At 39.7% G+C, this 20,869-nt stretch overlaps 1 protein-coding gene across 1 annotated transcript in view; it reads left to right on the top strand.

The window, feature by feature from the left end:
- The window catches only part of LOC130416974 (interferon-induced GTP-binding protein Mx3-like), a 75,831-nt gene that overhangs the window by 9,173 nt on the left and 45,789 nt on the right, over positions 1-20,869 (top strand). Inside the window, exons 6-7 of the mRNA XM_056742331.1 lie at positions 18,133-18,331; positions 18,501-18,579. Coding sequence (XP_056598309.1) covers positions 18,133-18,331; positions 18,501-18,579 — 278 coding nt within the window. The remainder of the gene's footprint in view (positions 1-18,132; positions 18,332-18,500; positions 18,580-20,869) is intronic.

Raw genomic sequence — 20,869 nt, 5'->3', positions numbered from 1 at the left:
TCTTATGCCCTATCCGGATGGTAATTTTTTCTTATGAGGACGTCTGTAAAAATAATCTGCATGGCTACTTGGTGATAAAATTCATGCATTCGGACAATGATAAATTCACCGTGTAGGTGTGAGTTTGTAATCCAGCGAACCTGGAAAATGCACTTCTAACCTGCTCATTAACATGACAATTCGCACATATTTAATAATTATAATGGAATAAATATAATATTTTAAAATGTCAATATTGAAGGTTTATCATCTCATTTTCTGTGTAGTGAAGTCGCGATCCTGATCTGTGTTGAACCTGTGTACTGTATGTGTGTACGTATATATGTTGTGTCTATGTTATGTGTGCTCGTGTGATGCATCTATGAGATCACGTTAACAGCCAAGACTTATTAAACTCTGTATCCTCTGGTCATCATACAGACACATATAATATCATTTTTAGCTGTTAAGAGTTTAGATTTATCTGGTAGACGCATAATAACCGAAACATTATGCTTTTGTAAAATAAAGAAAGCCACACGGATGGACTTTCTGCCATCTGTGAACGGTTTTTCTCTGTTCACAGAAGAGCTTCAGGTGTGCGTGTCATAAGACGGTCTGTTTTATGCTGCCATTTACAGGGTTTTAATGATCTGACAATTTAATCCCTGAACCCTCTAAAGAGCAACACTATATGATGCTTTTGAAACGTTGGAACTGCCTTACAAACATGTTTTGGATTTAACACCTGTTATAAACTCAGAGATGTGGATTCTGACGGCAAATAAATGACTGCACAACCTTGGTGTTTGTCAAAAAAACAGTTGGTAATTCTGGGATTTTTCTGCGGGTGGTTGGGAGAAAAACAGACATTCTGGATTTAAACGGCAATAAAATTCCACCTGTATCCCCCTAAATGTTTAAAATATCTTCGATCCCTATGAGAAACAATTACTGTCCGAATAGGCCGGTATTCGATCATAAGACACTGGTGAGATCAATTCAAAACACTGTTACTTAGTAGTAGCCGGTGGGCTAATTTTCAACTGTTGCCCCTTGCCAGATTTTACAGGGCATCCTAGAATTAAAATACACTGAGTGATGATAAAAAATAATATTCAATAACAATTGAAACTATATATACAAAAAACTTCATATAAAAACAAACAAAAGGAAAACTAAAACTCAATTTAAGGTCCAGTCTGTATGTTTTTGGAGGATCTATTGACCGAAATGCAATATAACTATGTCTTCCGAGGTTTATAAAGAGCGTAGACAATGAAGTAATATGTTTTCTTAGACTGAGCTGTTTCTATCTACATACACCACGGGTCGATTGGTTGCAATTCGAGTGAGCGATTGGTTGCCATTTTGCAACCTTGCCCCTAGATTTTACTGACTAGAATTTTAACAATTACATTAATGATGGAAATTAGCACACATAATTACTAGGGATGAGCGAGTACAGCATTATCTGTATCTGAATCTGTACTCGGACTGGGCGGGGCCTAACCCAGAAGTGGGCGGGATTTAACCAGGAAGTGGGTCGGGTTGTCTTGAGATGGGCGGGGCTTTAACCGGTATGTTATTTTAAGCATGCAATTGATATGGGTTGATCAGAAATCGTTATATTTAATGCTGATTAGAAAAATATTTACATGACAGCATCAGCATTGAGCTTTAGATCAATGGTTTTGGTCACGATGACAAACAAACTACATACAGAACAAGTTTGGCAACAATGAATACAACACATGCGGTTGCTATTATGAAGTAAAATGTAATGAACAAGAGTTTTCATCTCAACATAACTTTATGTTCTTAACTTTGAATTAAAAACTGGTTAGAGCCAGCTGACGGTTTAAAAAAGACAAGGGTCGAGCAGAGACGCAACGCGAGTCGCATTCTACCAAGCACCACGTCTGAACAAACCCTACGTTTACCAAACTCTACTGGTTAATAAATAAGTACTACAAACCGAAATAAAAAACAAACCTGAAGCTGAAGAGACCTAAACGTTAACGGTAAAGACCCGCGAACCTGAGTGACTGAGGGAAACAGAGAGGGAGAGATCTGTTCTCTTCTCAGTGTTCTGTGTGTGAGTGAGCGGAGCGGGACACAGTCAGCAACACAATACATCTGTATGTGTGTAGGGGAGGAGCGCTGTGACTATCACAGAACACAGACACAGTCAGTAACACAATACATCTGTATGTGTGTAGAGGAGGGGCGCTGTGACTATCACAGAACGCAGACACAGTCAGTAACACAATACATCTGTATGTGTGTAGAGGAGGAGCGCTGTGACTATCACAGAACACAGACACAGTCAGCAACACAATACATCTGTATGTGTGTAGAGGAGGGGCGCTGTGACTATCACAGAACACAGACACAGTCAGTAACACAATACATCTGTATGTGTGTAGGGGAGGAGCGCTGTGACTATCACAGAACGCAGACACAGTCAGCAAAACAATACATCTGTATGTGTGTAGAGGAGGAGCGCTGTGACTATCACAGAACACAGACACAGTCAGTAACACAATACATCTGTATATGTGTAGAGGAGGGGCGCTGTGACTATCACAGAACACAGACACAGTCAGTAACACAATACATCTGTATATGTGTAGAGGAGGGGCGCTGTGACTATCACAGAACACAGACACAGTCAGTAACACAATACATCTGTATGTGTGTAGAGGAGGGGCGCTGTGACTATCACAGAACGCAGACACAGTCAGTAACACAATACATCTGTATGTGTGTAGAGGAGGGGCGCTGTGACTATCACAGAACACAGACACAGTCAGTAACACAATACATCTGTATGTGTGTAGAGGAGGGGCGCTGTGACTATCACAGAACGCAGACACAGTCAGTAACACAATACATCTGTATGTGTGTAGAGGAGGGGCGCTGTGACTATCACAGAACGCAGACACAGTCAGTAACACAATACATCTGTATGTGTGTAGAGGAGGGGCGCTGTGACTATCACAGAACACAGACACAGTCAGCAACACAATACATCTGTATGTGTGTAGAGGAGGGGCGCTGTGACTATCACAGAACGCAGACACAGTCAGTAACACAATACATCTGTATGTGTGTAGAGGAGGAGCGCTGTGACTATCACAGAACGCAGACACAGTCAGTAACACAATACATCTGTATGTGTGTAGAGGAGGGGCGCTGTGACTATCACAGAACGCAGACACAGTCAGTAACACAATACATCTGTATGTGTGTAGAGGAGGGGCGCTGTGACTATCACAGAACACAGACACAGTCAGTAACACAATACATCTGTATGTGTGTAGAGGAGGGGCGCTGTGACTATCACAGAACGCAGACACAGTCAGTAACACAATACATCTGTATGTGTGTAGAGGAGGGGCGCTGTGACTATCACAGAACGCAGACACAGTCAGTAACACAATACATCTGTATGTGTGTAGAGGAGGGGCGCTGTGACTATCACAGAACACAGACACAGTCAGCAACACAATACATCTGTATGTGTGTAGAGGAGGGGCGCTGTGACTATCACAGAACGCAGACACAGTCAGTAACACAATACATCTGTATGTGTGTAGAGGAGGGGCGCTGTGACTATCACAGAACACAGACACAGTCAGCAACACAATACATCTGTATGTGTGTAGGGGAGGGGCGCTGTGACTAGCCTATCACAGAACGCGGACACAGTCAGCTACCCAATGAGGATTTTTATTCAATCCGAGCACAGATATTGACTCGTATTACTCGTATAATACTCGTACTCAGCAAAAGTGCTTTATCCGTACTGGATACTCGTTTCAGCCGAGTATCCGGCTCAACTCTAATAATAACATATTTTGTTTACTTTTAACTATATTTTCAATTTACATGTGAATGTCAAGTAGTTTGGGTATGCTCGAATTAGATGTACTTGTATTCCTGGTTCCGGTTGATCTAAATAATGCAGCCTATCAATCCCTTAGGGGATTTGTATTATAGAAGTGTTGTGTACGCAAGGTTGAAAAGATGTGTCTTTAATCTAAGATTTAATCTAGATTTAACTGACAAGAGTGTGTCTGCCTCCCTCACATTATTCTGAAGGCTTTTTTAAATTTGAGGTTTTACGAACTGACCAGAGCCCTGAGAGTGTAGTGAACTTGTAGGTAATCTTATAGGTAATCGAGGCCTGTAACCAGGAGGGATTCGGGTGATTGGAATGACCCACCCCTCACATTCAAAGGTCCTGAATTTAAGTCAGTTTTTTTGTGAATTTTTCTAATGAAATGTGTCCTTTTAAATAATATGGTGGTTTTTCTATTATAGTATTACGTTTTCTTATATAAAATAATACATTAAGTTAGTTATATGTTTCATGTACTCTTATTAAACAATATTGGGCCTCATGTTAAGTTTGAGCTCATGAACACCTGCATGAACAACAAACAGCTTATCTTAACTGCACATGCAACACAAATAAGTTTTAATAAGGAAGTTTGGTTTGTTTCATAGAGTCAAGGATGTTGGTATCTCTAAACAGTGAGCTCATTTTAACAAAGTAATGTTATGAGTCTGAACACTTGAACAGCTGCACACACACCACATATCTTTTAACACTAAGACGAACTCCCCACACACTTTTGTAGAGAAGTTTAATTAAATGGCATACAACCAAGGACACTGGGTAGCTCATTATCGCTAAACCATGAGCTCATCTCTGATAAAAACATGGTTAAATCATGTATCGTCCGAAACCCCCCGAAAAGTGTCAAGATAAAGAGGCACTTGTTTTTGAGGGGCGCACGTAACCATTAAATCCTAATATGTTAGGCCGGAACTATGCGCGCAGAGTGACGGGCTAATGAAAAAGTGATGTCATATGAAACCTGATTGGAAGAAGACGATGTCATGCACACATGATTGGTTTAAACTGTGATAACAACTTGAAAACAATGTATAAAAGATGGAGTCAGATATGTATTCGTTGGATCACTTCAGATGAACTCTGAATATCCCACTTTGCTTGCCCGGCCAAATAAAGTTTAAACTCTTGGCACCTGGAACCCTTGTCTCTGAGATTTCTTTCTGCGATGGAAGGCCGATTTGCCACAACAATAACTTCCAATAATTAGGATTATGGGCATCGGAAGCACAAACAATATGAGTGCAAACACGACACTACTCTGCCAGCAGCTTCAGTGGTGCAGTGAGTAAAATGAATGAAATCAGATTTTAATCCACCTTTCGTCAAACTAACTTCTACATTTCACATATCATATCGTACAGGCATTATTTGTCAACAACGTACAGGAACATTTTTATTTGGGGCATGTTTTCCGATGAATGATCTCACAGCATGCCATTGTCAACTTTAGTCGTATAAAATAATTTCCCAAAAACAAAATTGTTGACAGTGAAAACAATGTCCAATAATGTTCTGACCCCTTCTGCTCCTTTTAGTTAGATTAAACCCAGCCTCATCAATCAATATATATATAATAATAATATTGCATTTTATTTAATATGCGCTTTTCTTGCGCCCAAAGCGCTACAACAAGTAAATACATACATTATTTAAAAAGAAATCTCGATTGCCGACACACAATTTATTGAAAAAATCGAATATCGAAAGCTATAAACACATTATCAGAACAATATCCAAATTGTATAAACCCATCACAAAAGTGTCTTTATTTTGCAAAGGTTTAACCGTCTTCTCATTCAGAAAATAAGAAACACAATTTAATGAACTGAAGTGTCTAGATGTAAACTCAAATAGCACATTTATTCATCCGTAAACATTCAGTATCACAGTATGAGGTTGGTCTTACATCACGTTAACTGGTTAGGGATTAAGCTTGAGAACTTCTCAACTCTGATCATAATTTCAAAAGGCCATTGAACTTGGCAAATGATAAATGCATGCCTGTCTCCGGCCCATACATACAGGTATGAAAGGAACATACATGAGCTTTTGTTCTTTAGAACCGTGCAAGGCATTTATGACCCTGGAGGACAAAACCAGTTTTATTAGCTACAGGGCCTTTGATAGACAACTTAAAAGGCCATTGTCTCAATATTTTTTTGTTACACCCTCAGATTGTATCTCTGGCAAACATTGTCCTATTCTAACAAACCATACATCAATGGAAAGATTATTTATTCAGCTTTCAGATGTTCTTTTAATCTCAATTTAAAAATATTTACCGTTATGACTATGACGTGCAACATTATTGTTGGCGTTTCCGGAGTAGACGAGTTTTCTAAAAGGGCTTTTTCCATCATGTATTGTCTTTGAACGTCTCTCGACACTGTTAGGACATGGGGTATAATGCAATATAATATACAAACCGTAATTGTAGCTATGCCTTCAGAGGTGTATTACACAATGAAGCGTTATGTTTTTGTTACCATAGAAAGAGCTATTTCTATCTACATACACTGTGGGTTCCGTTGCACCAACTGCTAGATTTTACTGACTGGAACTCTAACTCTTTAACACCTGGACCAGAGACTTTTTGAGGAAACAAGATCAACTTTCCACCTAACGACCTATACGTGCCTCTTTGATTTAATTGTAAGCAGGATGAATGAATGATCATAATCAATGTCAAACCGACCAAAACAATCAATTTCAGTGGGGGTTGAATAATTTTGAACACAACTGTATAATGCGAAGAGCAGAGGCCCCAAGACTGAGCCCTGTGGTACATCGTACTGGACTTGTGATTTGCGGGACGCCTCATTGTTTATTGCTACAAATTGAAAACGGTCGGATAAATAAGACTCAAACCATTTCAATGCTATTCCGTTAATGCCGACGTAATTTTCGAGTCTATGTAGAAGTATGCCGTGGTCAATGGTGTCAAATGCAGCACTAAGGTCTAGCAGCACCAATAACGAAATACAGCCACGGTCAGACGCTAAAAGCAGATCATTTGTAACTCTTATTAAAGCAGTCTCTGTACTGTGACATGCTCGAAATCCAGACTGGAATTCATCATTAATGTCATTCCTTCGGAGGAAGGAGCATAATTGAGTTGAAACTACTTTTTCCAGAACTTTAGATATAAAAGGTAAATTCGATATAGGCCTGTAATTCCCTAGTTCTTTAGGGTCGAGTTTGGGTTTTTTTAAAAGAGGCCTTATAACAGCCACCTTAAATGCTTTAGGCACATGTCCTAATGTCAGAGATGAGTTAATAATACTGAGAAGAGGATCAATAATTTCTGGGAGCATTTCATTCAGTAGTTTTGTAGGTATAGGGTCTAGCATGCATGTTGTTGATTTAGATGATCTAATGATTTTAGACAGTTCATCGTGATCTACTGTAGAAAATAATTGCAATTTCTCCTTAGGGGTGCTGCAGTTAGTTTGTTCAGAGGATTTCACTACAGGTTGCATAGTTATAATTCTTTCTCTTATATCTTGGATTTTACTCGTGAAGTAGTTCATAAATTCATCACTGTTATGCTGATAATCAGAATCTGACGTCGATGACGACTTCTTTTTTGTTATTTTAGCCACGGTGTTAAATAAAAACCTAGGGTTGTGATGGTTTTCCTCTATTAGTGTTGAAAAGTAGGCGGATCTAGACGTTTTCATGGCATTCCTGTAATTTCGAGTACTATCCTTCCATGCTATACGAAATACCTCTAAATTCGTTTTCTTAAAGTTGCGCTCCATTTTCCGGGACGCTTTTTTTAGAGTCTGAGTGTGTTCATTATACCACGGTGTTGGGCTGCTATTTTTAATTTTCTTTAATAGCAGAGGAGCAACTGTGTCTAATGTTTAAAGTTGCGCTCCATTTTCCGGGACGCTTTTTTTAGAGTCTGAGTGTGTTCATTATACCACGGTGTTGGGCTGCTATTTTTAATTTTCTTTAATAGCAGAGGAGCATTTGACTAGTAAGTACAAATTTTAACTACAGTCTGTGTTCTTCTCACCCAACTGTTAAGAATGTTACTGCTTTCAAATGCATAGAGACTGTGTCTGTCCCCCGAATAATACAACCAAATAATAATTTATTTAAAAGTCAGAGAAAAAATCTTATCATGATTAAACCAAAAGACAATATATTTAATGAGCAAAACCAACGCCTAAAGTTTGGGCTACTTAATATTAGATCACTAAATCCAAAAGCAGTTATTGTAAATGAAATGATCACAGACAACAGTTTTGATATACTTTGCCTCACTGAAACCTGGCTTAAGCCAAATGATTATTTTGGTCTAAATGAGTCTACTCCTCCAAGCTACGGTTATATTCATGAGCCACGTCCGGTTGGTCGAGGTGGTGGTGTCGCAACAATCTTTAGAGACTTTCTTACCGTTACTCGGAGAACAATGCATACATTTAAATCATTTGAAATGCTTGCGTTGAACATAACAGTTCCAAACAAAAGTAAAAAATCATTGGTCTCTCTTACATTGGTTACTGTGTATAGACCCCCTGGGCCTTACACTAATTTTCTGATAGAGTTCGCAGACTTCTTATCGGATCTATTGGTTAACGTCGATAAAGTACTGATTGTTGGAGATTTTAATATCCACGTAGACAGTGCTAACGATCCATTAGCTGTGGCGTTTAAAGAACTACTAGACTCTTGTGGTGTAACACAATACATCAATAGACCTACTCATCGCCTTAATCATACCCTAGACTTGATTATATCTCACGGAGCCGATCTAACCAATATCGATATTATACCTCAAAGCGACGATGTTTCCGATCACCATCTTATAATATGTACACTGCGCACTGCAGAAATCAGTTGTATATCTCGTTATCGACAAGGTAGAACAATCACCTCAACTACTAAAGATAGTTTCGTAAAGAACTTGCCAGATCTGACTTCTCTAATAACCTTTCCAACGAATATAAAATTGCTCGATGACATGACCAGCAACATGGGCACTATTTTCTCTAATACATTAGAAGCGGTCGCACCTATGAAGTCAAAAAGGATAAATGAAAAGAACATAGCACCATGGTATGATAACACCACTCGCGCCCTAAAAAGAGAAACGCGTAAACTGGAGCGAAAATGGAAACAAACCCAATTAGAGGTCTTTAAAATTGCATGGAAAGAGAGTGCAAGCTGTTACAAAAAGGCACTAAAAGCAGCAAAAGCCGAGCACTTCCGTAACCTCATAGAAAATAACAAAAACAATCCAAGGTTTTTATTTAGTACAATTGCTAAATTAACAAACAAACAGACTCCACCTGACCTGGGTATTCCGCCGCACCTTGGTAGCAATGAATTCATGAAATTTTTTACAGAGAAAATCGAAATAATACGAGACAACATAGCTAAAACCAAACCTCCAAGTTTGTCGGAAGAATTAGTTTCAACCGTCACCCAAAAAGAAAAGCTAGAGTGTTTTTCTCCTATAAATCAGGAAGATTTAATTAAAATTATTGCAACATCCAAACCGACGACATGCTTATTAGACCCCATTCCGACTACTTTATTAAAAGAGTTACTACCTGCTGTAATTGAGCCCATTTGTAACATAATCAACTCGTCTATTAATCTAGGACATGTCCCAGGACCCTTTAAACTGGCTGTAATTAAGCCTCTTATCAAAAAACCAAATTTAGACCCAAATGAACTTGGAAGCTATAGACCGATTTCAAATCTCCCGTACTTGTCTAAAATACTAGAAAAAGTAGTGTCAACTCAACTGTGTACCTTCCTACAAAATAATGACATGCACGAAAAGTTTCAGTCTGGCTTTAGACCGCATCACAGCACTGAAACTGCGCTCGTTAGAATTACAAATGACCTTCTTATTGCTTCAGATAAAGGAAACATCTCACTCTTAGTCCTGCTTGACCTTAGTGCTGCTTTCGATACTGTAGACCATAAAATACTACTAGATCGTTTACACCATTATATCGGTATTCAGGGACAGGCACTGCAATGGTTCAGATCTTACTTAACAGACCGATATCAATACGTCCATTTAAATGGGAAATCGTCAAATCTTACGCAAGTCAATTATGGATTACCACAGGGATCGGTTTTAGGACCCTTGCTTTTCTCCATATACATGCTGCCCCTCGGCAACATTATTAGAAAACATGGAATTAGCTTCCACTGTTATGCAGATGATACTCAGCTATATATCTCATCAAGACCAGATGATTCCTTTAAGCTATCCAAACTGGCAGAGTGCATCGAGGACATAAAACATTGGATGACTAGTAATTTCCTCCTTTTAAACTCTAGCAAAACAGAAATATTACTTATAGCACCAAAATTAAGTAAACCGAATATCTCCGATTACAGCTTGCAAATTGAAAGCTGCACTGTTACTCCAACAAATACAGTTAAAGACCTAGGCGTTATATTAGACGGCAACCTGTCATTTAAAAATCACATCTCAAATATCACAAAAACAGCCTTCTTCCACCTTAGAAATGTTGCCAAATTACGAAATAGTTTATGTGTTGCAGACGCAGAAAAGCTTATTCATGCATTTGTGACCTCACGGCTTGACTATTGTAATGCTCTACTTAGTGGTTGTCCTGTATCATCGATAAACAAACTACAGTTAGTTCAGAATGCAGCTGCCAGAGTTCTTACTAGGTCAAGAAAATACGATCACATAACCCCAGTTTTATCATCGCTTCACTGGCTACCCATTAAGTATCGCATTGATTTTAAAATTATTTTAATTACTTACAAAGCCCTGAACGGTTTAGCACCTACTTACTTAACCGAGCTTTTATCACGTTACAACCCATCACGCTCGCTGAGATCTCAAAATTTAGGACTTTTGACAATACCTAGAATAACAAAATCCACCAAAGGTGGACGAGCTTTCTCATACGTAGCACCTAAACTCTGGAATAGCCTTCCTGATACTATTCGAGGGTCAGACACACTCTCCCAATTTAAATCTAGATTAAAGACACATCTTTTCAGCCAAGCTTTCACTTAATGCATAGTTAATGAACAGCAGCTACGCTAATTATTCTCTTTATTCTCTTTCCGCCTCTGCCTCGGGATGCCCATCCCGAGGTAGGAAGAAGTTCCACCATGTCCAGACGACCGACAGATGCCCATCCCGAGGTAGGAAGAAGTTCCACCATGTCCAGACGACCGACAGATGCCCATCCCCAATTTGAGATTACACCAGATACAGCTGCAGACTGACTGACCATCCCAGCTCCATCTAAGGCAATTCCACCATCTGCCAAGAGAAATATGACCATCGGACCATCCCAGCTCAGACCACTACATCCCCAACCAAGAGCAAAGACGGACTATTTGTCTTATTAATGCTGAAGTTACAATATTTGGTATTAAATGCTAAACTAAAATCACATGTCACCAGTCTGAGTGCAGCTATGACACGTCAGAGGGGATCTGGCCCTCCCGGTTGAGCCTGGTTTCTCCCGAGGTTTTTTTCTCCATTAATCAATCATTGGAGTTTGGGTTCCTCGCCACAGCAGGGCAGTGTTGGCCTGCTCACCGGGAGACTGCATTCATTCATTTATTTATTTAGAAATTAGATGTTATTTATTAGAATGAACTTACTCGTTGTATAAATACCATGCACTGTGCTGTGTTTTAACTTTTCTGTTTTTCCTGTTTGCCCCTGTAAAGCTGCTTTGAAACAATACACATTGTGAAAAGCGCTATATAAATAAACTTGAATTGAATTGAATTGAATTGTTTCCGAGAAGGTAGAGTTAAACTTTTCAATGGAAATGTCAAGATCGTCAACGTTTTATACTCATGCTAGATATTTGAGACAATTCAGGCAGATTATCGAGAAACACATCTTTGGTAGTTGAAGTAATCCTTCTACCATATTTGTAACAAGGAGGTTGATTTGCAGCCGTAGGCCATTGAAGCAAACATAATATCAGATAATGATCCGAAATGTCTTCACTCTGCTGAACGATTTTAACATCGTCCACATTTATACCATAAGAAAGTATTAAATCTAAAGTATGAATACGAAGGTGAGTTGGTCCTGACACATGTTGACTAACGCCCATGGAGTTAAGAGTGTCTTTGAAAGCCAGTCCCAAGGCATCTGTATCATTGTCTACATGGATATTAAAGTCACCAACGACAAGGACTCTATCTGCGGCCAGTACTAGTTCTGATAAGAACCCACCAAAATCTTTAATAAAATCTGTGTGGTGCCCTGGGGGCCTATATACAATAGCTAGAATAAATTTTAAAAATGTTTTGTTCTTAGTATTAGGTGTTGATACGTGAAGTACCATGACTTCAAAAGAATTGTATTTAAAATTAGACTTCTGAGAGGTGATAAGAGAATTAGTGTAAAGTGCAGCGACACCTCCATCTCTACCTTTTAGACGAGGCTCGTGTTTATAGTAATAATCTTGGGGAACGGATTCATTTAGAGTAATATAATCATCTGGCTTTAGCCATGTTTCTGTCAAACAAAGCATGTCTATTTTATGATCGGTTATCAAATCGTTAACAAAAAGTGCTTTATTTGAGAGAGATCTAATATTAAGCAATCCGAGTCGTAACAGTTGATTATCTGTATTTTGTTCATGTTTGATTTGTTTAACGTTTATTAAATTACTTTCAAGAGTTTTACGCAATATCTTATGTTTGCTAATCCGGGGGACAGACACAGTCTCTATTTTATGTTGTTTGTAAGAAGGGATTTTTACATGTTGTATATTTTGTGTATTCGGTGACGCGAGATGGCAAGCAGACAGTTAGTTAAGCCATTCTGTCTCCTTCCTGACCTGGGCCCTAGGTAGTCAGACTTTAGCATTATTAAGACTGTGTGCCAAATTTCTAGAGAGGAGGGAAACCCCATCCCAGGAGGGATGGAGACCATCTCGTTTCAACAGGTCAGGTCTGCCCTCAAAACTCTTCCAGTTATTTATAAAATCTATATTATTCTGCAGGCACCACTCAGACAACCAGCCATTTATTGATGATAACCTGCTATAAATCTCATCACCACGGTAAGCAGTAAGGGGGCCAGAGAATATTACAGTGTCTGACATCGTTTTTGCGAGCTCACACACCTCTCTAATATTATCTTTAGTGATCTCCGATTGACGGAGTCTAACGTCATTTGTGCCGACATGAATAACAATCTTACTGTATTTACGATTAGCCTTAGCCAGCACATTTAAATTTGACTTGATGTCAGGCGCTCTGGCTCCCGGTAAACATTTGACTATGGTGGCTGGTGTCTCTATGTTAACGTTCCGGACAATAGAATCACCGATCACTAGGGTACTTTCAGCAGGTTTCTCAGTCGGTGCGTCACTGAGCGGGGCAAACCTGTTCGAGACTTTAATCGGAACGGTTGAGTGATGTTTTGTCCTGCGTCTATGCCGTCTCACCGTCACAAAATTTTCAACCGGAACAGAGCTGTGTGCGCTAACATTGCTCGCATCCGAAGTGTTTTCTACAGTCCTTACACTCTTACTATCCTCAAATAAAGATTGGATGCGAGACTCTAATTCTAAGATCTTCTCCGTCAGCCTAACTACTTCCCTGCATTTATCACATGTAAAACCGTCGCCGCTGACAGAGAAGGCTAAGCTAAACATATGACATGAGGTGCAAGTAACATCAAAAGGGATAGAAGCCATAACTCACCGGGTATGAAGTGCAATCCTAACTTTCCAAGGTTGCTTGATGAGTCTTAGTATATACACTTAAAAAGAGAAACAGTTAGCACACAAGACATATAAGGGGAGATGATATTCCACAATGTAAAGAAAAGGCAAGCTAACATGCTAATATGCTAGCGGCGTTACATTTCAATTAATATAGGTTCAAAAATATAAAGTTATAAATAATTCGGCAACGACAGTGATAGGTAACTAAAGTAAAAAATACACTAATATTAAGACCAGGAACAAATGTGAGGTGAAGCAAGTGTCAGAGGATACAAACTAGCCGCCGGCTGCGATGCAATGGATACCATTCAGGATGTTGAACAAAAGCACATCAGGATCGGTTTGTGGCAAACGACCTAGGACACATACTTTTATGTCGTTGTTTTCTATTTTGTCTCTGGGCGGTTCACTGTGAGGGCTTGGCAAATTAGTATTCGGTCCTACCATTTGGTCTGCCCTAAGTTGCAATGGCTACTCCTAATACGTTGTTTGAGACTATTAATAACACCGTTACTGTTTCCCCTGTAATATCTCCTATTCTTGTGTCATCTAATAATGATTGCAATAATTTTCTGTCTCATTTTGTGGACAAGGTGATGGCTGTCAGGGCAGGCTTTGCATAGATACCCCAAACTTTTTAAGTTGTCTTAAAAAGAAAAGCCTTTGATGAGATTTATTTATAATGTCTCTTAGGTTGTCGTCCCACTTTAACGTCGCAGAAATGGTAGTCCCGAGAAACGTTATACATTGAAACTGTTCCACGTCTAGGCCATTTATCGTCAGTACCAAGATAGCATTTCCTTCGTTTCCTTTGTTTATTATGAGTACAACTCCATTTAACCAGTGTAGAAACCTCTCTTCTATAGTCCAGTTCATTGTAATCTGTTATTAAACCAATCAATGTAGTGTCATCTGCAAACAAAAAATGTGCACTGATTTAGAATGTGAAATACACTCATTCGTGTACGCAGAATACAAAAATGGTGACAGAACACATCCCTGTGGATTCCCAACACTGACTGTTTTAGGACTTGAAAGTAGATTATTAATTTTAAGTAGTTGTGTTCTGTTCTGCAAAAAGTCCAAAATCCAAAGAGCAAGGGATTTTTGAATCCCCAATTTCTGTAATTTATCAAAAAGTTTAACTGGAATAATTGTATTAAATGCAGATTTATAATCAACAACAAGGACTCTGACATAAGAATTTGGGGCTTCAAGATCTTGCAAAACTGAGGGAAGACACAGAGTCACAGCGTCATCCACTGACCTATTCGCATTATAGGAGCTACCTATAACAAATCTTCGTTGCATCGTTAATAAACGGTAAAGAATGCATCTCCTAGGCTTTTGACAAGGTCCAGCAGGAGGTCACATATTACCCCTGTGCTTAAAGCACTTCATAGGCTTCCTATTAATTTCAAATATTTAGTTATTGCTTATAGGGCCTTGCATGCCCAAGCCTCTTCTTATGTTCAGGATCTAGTGCCGGCTCACACCCCTGGTCATTCTGTGAGGACTTCAGGCCAAGACCTATTAGTTATTCCTGGAAAGGTGATCATGCTTTCTGTGTGGTAGCTCCACATTTTTAATTAACAATATGGTTCTCCTGTTTGTATTGTTGTGATTGTATGAACATGGTAATGTATATCTATTTTACTGTTATTATTTTATTGTAAAGCACTTTGTGACACCTCCTTGTATGTGAAAGCTGCTATATAAATACATTTGACTTACGCACAAATACGCACACCCTATTCCATGAAGGCAGTAACTATCTAGATGACTGGCTTATCTTAGTGCACTCGTGAGATTTGTTGTGTACTAAAAGGGATCTCATGCTCCTGCACCTTAACCGGCTAGGCCTTTCGGTTAACTGGGATATGAGTTAGCTCTCCCCATCGTAGACCATTTCTTGTATCGGCATGGTACTGGACTGTTTCCATACCTGCACCTTACTTGCAAGTGCGCCTAGTCGGTGCTGAACCAATGGTCCTTCTAACTTTTTTAGGCTCCTGGGACGTGTTACATCCTCTGCAGGTACTCTTGCTCAAATTGATGCACAGGAAAGACTGCTGTCACGAGGTGACGAAATTCCAACTTTTTGTATTCCATCTTGTAAGGCGGAACTAATGTTCGCCACGATTGCCCCCGCCGGACCCATAACAACGGAACACCGGGCTAGTTCGGGTTAGCGCAAAATCCCCGCGAATGGGGTAATTAGCCAAAATCGCAGAGAGCTGTGCACGAGGGGATTGAAGCCCCGCGATTGGGACACGTTGCGATTAGGGCAGGATAAAAGGAGAGTGTACAGACCAACGAGGGGGTTGTTTTGGGGATTGTGTATCTCGGAGAAAGCGTGAGCAGAGGAGAAGAGGAAGTGGGGCTGGCAAACGGCGCGGTACTGTGAGTATTGGGAGAAAGAGCAAGCCGACTCAACCGGAAGGAGGAAATCGCTGGACAGTGAGATCGTTTGTGAGAGACTGTGAGTAGTCCACTCGATCTTTATCCTCCCTCTCTGGTCTATGGGACTTCCTGATGTGAATGCCAGGTCAGCAAATGGGCGACGGCCATCTATATATATGTATTTCCCACGGAGGGCTGAATTGCAGTGATGAAGTGATGTGATGCACTGTTTTGATGTGTGAAGTGTGAACTTGATCCTGCTGGATGTCCATTACTTACCTGAGTTCGCTATCACGTTCTAAGAGGTAAGAAGAGGTTAACACTGTTGTACTCCACAGATATTTGAGTGTTCTGTCTGACAGCCCATTGGGAAGGGGGACACATGAAGCGCATGCTTAACCGTCTGCTTTGCAGTGAAGCTCCCCAGCCGTAAGTTCTCTGTCTGCTACCTGTAGAAGAAGAGGATTACGTGCCTGTATACTCACCTGACTCTTTGCTGTGAAACTCCCCAGCCGTAAGTTCTCTGTCTGCTACCTGTAGAAGAAGAGGATTACGTGCCTGTATACTCACCTGACTGTTTGAAGCGAAGCTCCCCAGCCTGAAGCTCCCCAGCCCTAAGCTCTCTGCCTGTCGCCTGTAGAAGAAGAGGATTGCATACCCGACCAATCCCCTGACTGCTCGCAGGAATCCCCCTCGTCGTAACCTTCTGTCCGCTACCGCTGTAAAGAAGAGGAGTACGTACCTGAATTGCGCATCTCAACTGTTCCACCACATTTCCTCCGGTGGTAAGTCCCGATTTATCCTCCCCCTGGGAAGAAGGGAGTGCATCCCCGAAATACGCACCTAAACCGTCCTGCAGCAGCCTCCTCCGAGTCGGGAGCCCCGACTCGCCCCTTCCATTGGAAGACCGCGAAGCCACTCACCAGTGGTTTTTATTTTCAAAACACTGTTCCAATACAGTACAATATTCGAGTGTCATTAACATCTGGTTGTGCACAAAGGCTGTTTCTAAAAAGTGAGGCACATTCAACTTTGCAAGGACAGTGTGATGTAGAGTATTCCAGGCAGCGAGGCAGCTGATCCATATGCAGTCAGACTTTAATAAACAAAAACACAAAGTACAAATCAATAAAAGAACAAAGAAACAAGAAACTAAAATAATCCAAATGGGCACTGAGTAACGAAACTGGGAACAGGAACAAACATACAACGACTAACACTAAGACAAAGTAACCACTGGGGATTAAATAATTAGAAACTAACAAGATAACAAGATACACCCGGAGGAACTAATTAACACTAATGACTATAAAGGACTACAAAACATAGTACAGGACAGGAAGTAACAGAAAAGTTCACATACACAGGAGAAACGAGGACTGAGATCATGACAGACAGTCTGCTGCTTCTGATTCACCGCCTGTAAAAAGTTTGCAACTTACTATTCAAACGTCAGTTTTTCTACAATCACATTCAACAATTATATCCCTGCTTGATGCAACAGATGCCCTGTTTATAACGTTTTACTGTCGCATTGCATCGAGATACAGTGTCACAGGGTCTAAAGAAGCTTCCAATAGTCATCTAACCTTTAAACCTAAACGCTTTTTTAAGTAAAACCATACCAATCTGTTACGTTCTGCTGAAGTTGTGAATGGCAAAGTTGATCAGCTTGGTCATCTGCATTTTCTAAGTCATATTTGGGCTCACACTCACACGGTACCGTTGACATTACCACCTGTCAATATGCGTTAGCAGCTAGATGAATGCAAATCAGAGCACACCGTTCATTTCAGAACAATGAGCATGGTATAAATCGAGGCGTTTCAGAAAGGTGGGGCAGAGAGCAACAATGTTAATGTACAGTATGTGAAAGATAATGTGTTTTTTGAACCATAAACAGCATAATTACACTGTATTACACCAAGTTCAGACAATAATGTTCGTTTTAGCTATATCACATGACCCCTAGAATTCTGAGACCACAGTGAGCATGAGCGACTATTATTTGACTTGAGCTCACATAGTAATACAAACTAAATTCCTACTTTTTTTATTAACTTTTAACAAAAATTACACAATGACATCCTTTTTTATTTCTTACAGCGGTATTGACCAAGCCAGACCTAATGGACAAGGGAACGGAGCATAACATTCTGAACATCATCCGGAACAGAGTTATCCCTCTCAGCAAAGGTTACATCTTGGTGAAATGCAGAGGCCAAAAACAGATTGATGGACACATTTCTCTGGAGACGGCAACTCAGATGGAGGCAGAGTTTTTCAAAAATCATGAGGTTTTCAGGTAATAATCTTAACCACACCTGAAGGATGATTACTTAATTAGTAAATTATTATTATACTACATTTTTTATCATTCCTAATGTCAATTTATAGTTTTTATAAAATGTGTAAGTTATCATTCTTCACCGGACTGGGCTGAATAACATAAGATACACTATTTCATTTTACAGTTGCCTTATGAATGAGGACAAAGCTACAGTTAAATGTCTTGCAACCAAATTGTCCCAATGTCTTGTTGATCATATCAAAGTAAGTCCGTCTTTAAATCACTTCCTCAGTTATAATTGCAGTGTTTACAAGGCAGCAATGTTGGAGGACTTTGCAGGCAAGTTTTTAATGTCTGCGAAATTTTCAATGGAAAAACAAAGTCCATTTCCAATTGAGTTTCCACAAATTATGTGCTATAACACCAGCATATTTGCAATAACAATTTCCCATATGCCATTTCATTCCACTGAAGCCACATCCACACGAAGCCAGAGCTTTCCATGTCCAATCCTTTCTTCCCTTTTAATTCGGCAAACATGGCAACATCTCAAGAAATTTCTGCTGACTACAAAGGTTAGACCCTACATCACCGAGCATGCGGCACAACTCCTTATCCAGGCCCTGGAAATCTCAAGGTTGAACTACTGCAACGCTCCACTGCCTTCGTGCAAAGGCTATCAAACCGCTCCAGCTGGTTCAGAACGCAGCAGCATGCCTCGTCTTCCAACAGCCCAAAAGGGCTCATGTGATACCCCTACCGGTTTAAGCCCGTATCAGATTCAGGTCAATAATGCTTACCTACACGACTTTCACTGGATCTGCACCGACATACTTTCACACCATTCTACGCGCGATCAGGACACCCCATTCACAAAAGAGATGGGTTTTAAGTAGTTTTATGAATGTTGTGAGAGATGTGGTTGACAGGACTGAGTTAGGAAGAATTTTCCTGAAGCAGAATGATCGGGAAGGAGTTGTGAAGCAGAATGATTGTGAAAGCGATTTACTGCCCTTTTGAGAAGGCAATACAAGACGCTGCTGGTTTGCTGAATGCAGGGATCTTGATGGGTGTAGGAGGGTTTGAGAGTATGCTGGTGCAGATCCAGTTGTGGTCCTGTAGGCAAGCATTATTGACTTGAATCTGAACATTTATATACAGAAACTTTAATAACATCACATTATATAATGTCATCTATATGATGCTTTAATTAGGATTTTGCAAAGATGAAGATGTACTGCAAGACAACAAAAGGGTATCATAGATTCATTGTTGCAAAGCAGCTGTACTAGAAACATATGGACTATAAGCAAAACATATACAGTAAAGTTATTCCATTAAAAACCAAAAAGGTGAAAATATATAAGACAGACACACAAACACCAATTAAAAACACATCCACATGCAAAACACTCCGCACACACACACACATGCGCGCCCACAAATGCACAGTGGCCATCACCGAGGATCACACACCTAAGACAATGGAGAGAGAAACACAGGTTGAGCATCAAACAGATTATAAATTCCTAAATGCAATTTTTTTTTTTTTTTTTTTTAACTTTTTATTTATGCATTTTTATTTTACAATTTCACAAAGAACAGAATAACAGCAGGTAGGGTGCTACATATAATAAGTCTTCCATTTGTTTTATACATTTGAGTGCGTTACATAATAAGACCATTTCCACCATCGTAGTTTACATTCATGTGCTTTCAGTCTCAGGTCATAAGTCATTTTTTCCATTGTGAAGATTTCCTCCATGATATTCTTCCATTGGTCCAGTTTCACAGGCTCACTTTTCAACCAATTCCTCGTTATAACTTTCTTACTGGTTATTAGCATCACTTTGAATAGGTAAATGTCTTCCACTCCAATACAATCTTTAGTTATCAGGCCTAGATATACAGTCTGTGGATCATTCGGTATTTTGTAACCCAAAATTTTCTCCATTTCTGTTACAATAGATTCCCAATAAGGGCGAACTTTTGTACATGTCCAGAATACATGGGAATGATTGGCATTGACCTCCCCGCATAGTCTCCAGCATTGCTGGGGGATCTTTAACTGTTTGCTTTTAATGTGGGGAGTAATAAAGTATCTCACCAGATTCTTCCAGCCAAATTCTCTCCATTGTCTGGAGCTAGTAGAAGTGTGTTGCAAAAGACAGATCGAGTGCCAATCACTCTCTGACAGTTTAAGCTGCAGTTCTGCTTCCCATTTCTGTTTTATGTGTAATGAGTCAGACCCATTACATTTTTGTAAACATTTGTACAGCCTGGATAAAATTTTCGAGGGTAATTTTCTGTATGCCCCTGTGAACATATCTATTAATTCACTGCCCTCTTGAGAAAGGTGATTTTCAATGTCTGTATTGTAAAAGTGTCTTAGTTGAAAATACCTAAATAAATCAGAGTTTTCAAGGTCAAATTCCCTTTTCAAACTTTCAAAAGTTTAAAAATTTTTCTCCTCTGTTAATGTACACACCGCAGTGATTCCCTTGTCGTTCCATCTTGTAAATGTGCTATCCATCTGACTACTTCTGAATTTTG

This window comes from Triplophysa dalaica, unplaced genomic scaffold (assembly GCF_015846415.1).
Source record: "Triplophysa dalaica isolate WHDGS20190420 unplaced genomic scaffold, ASM1584641v1 Contig4, whole genome shotgun sequence".
NCBI lineage: Eukaryota > Metazoa > Chordata > Actinopteri > Cypriniformes > Nemacheilidae > Triplophysa > Triplophysa dalaica.
Note: the sequence above shows the minus strand (reverse complement) of the source record. Positions and strands in the feature narration are given on the sequence as shown.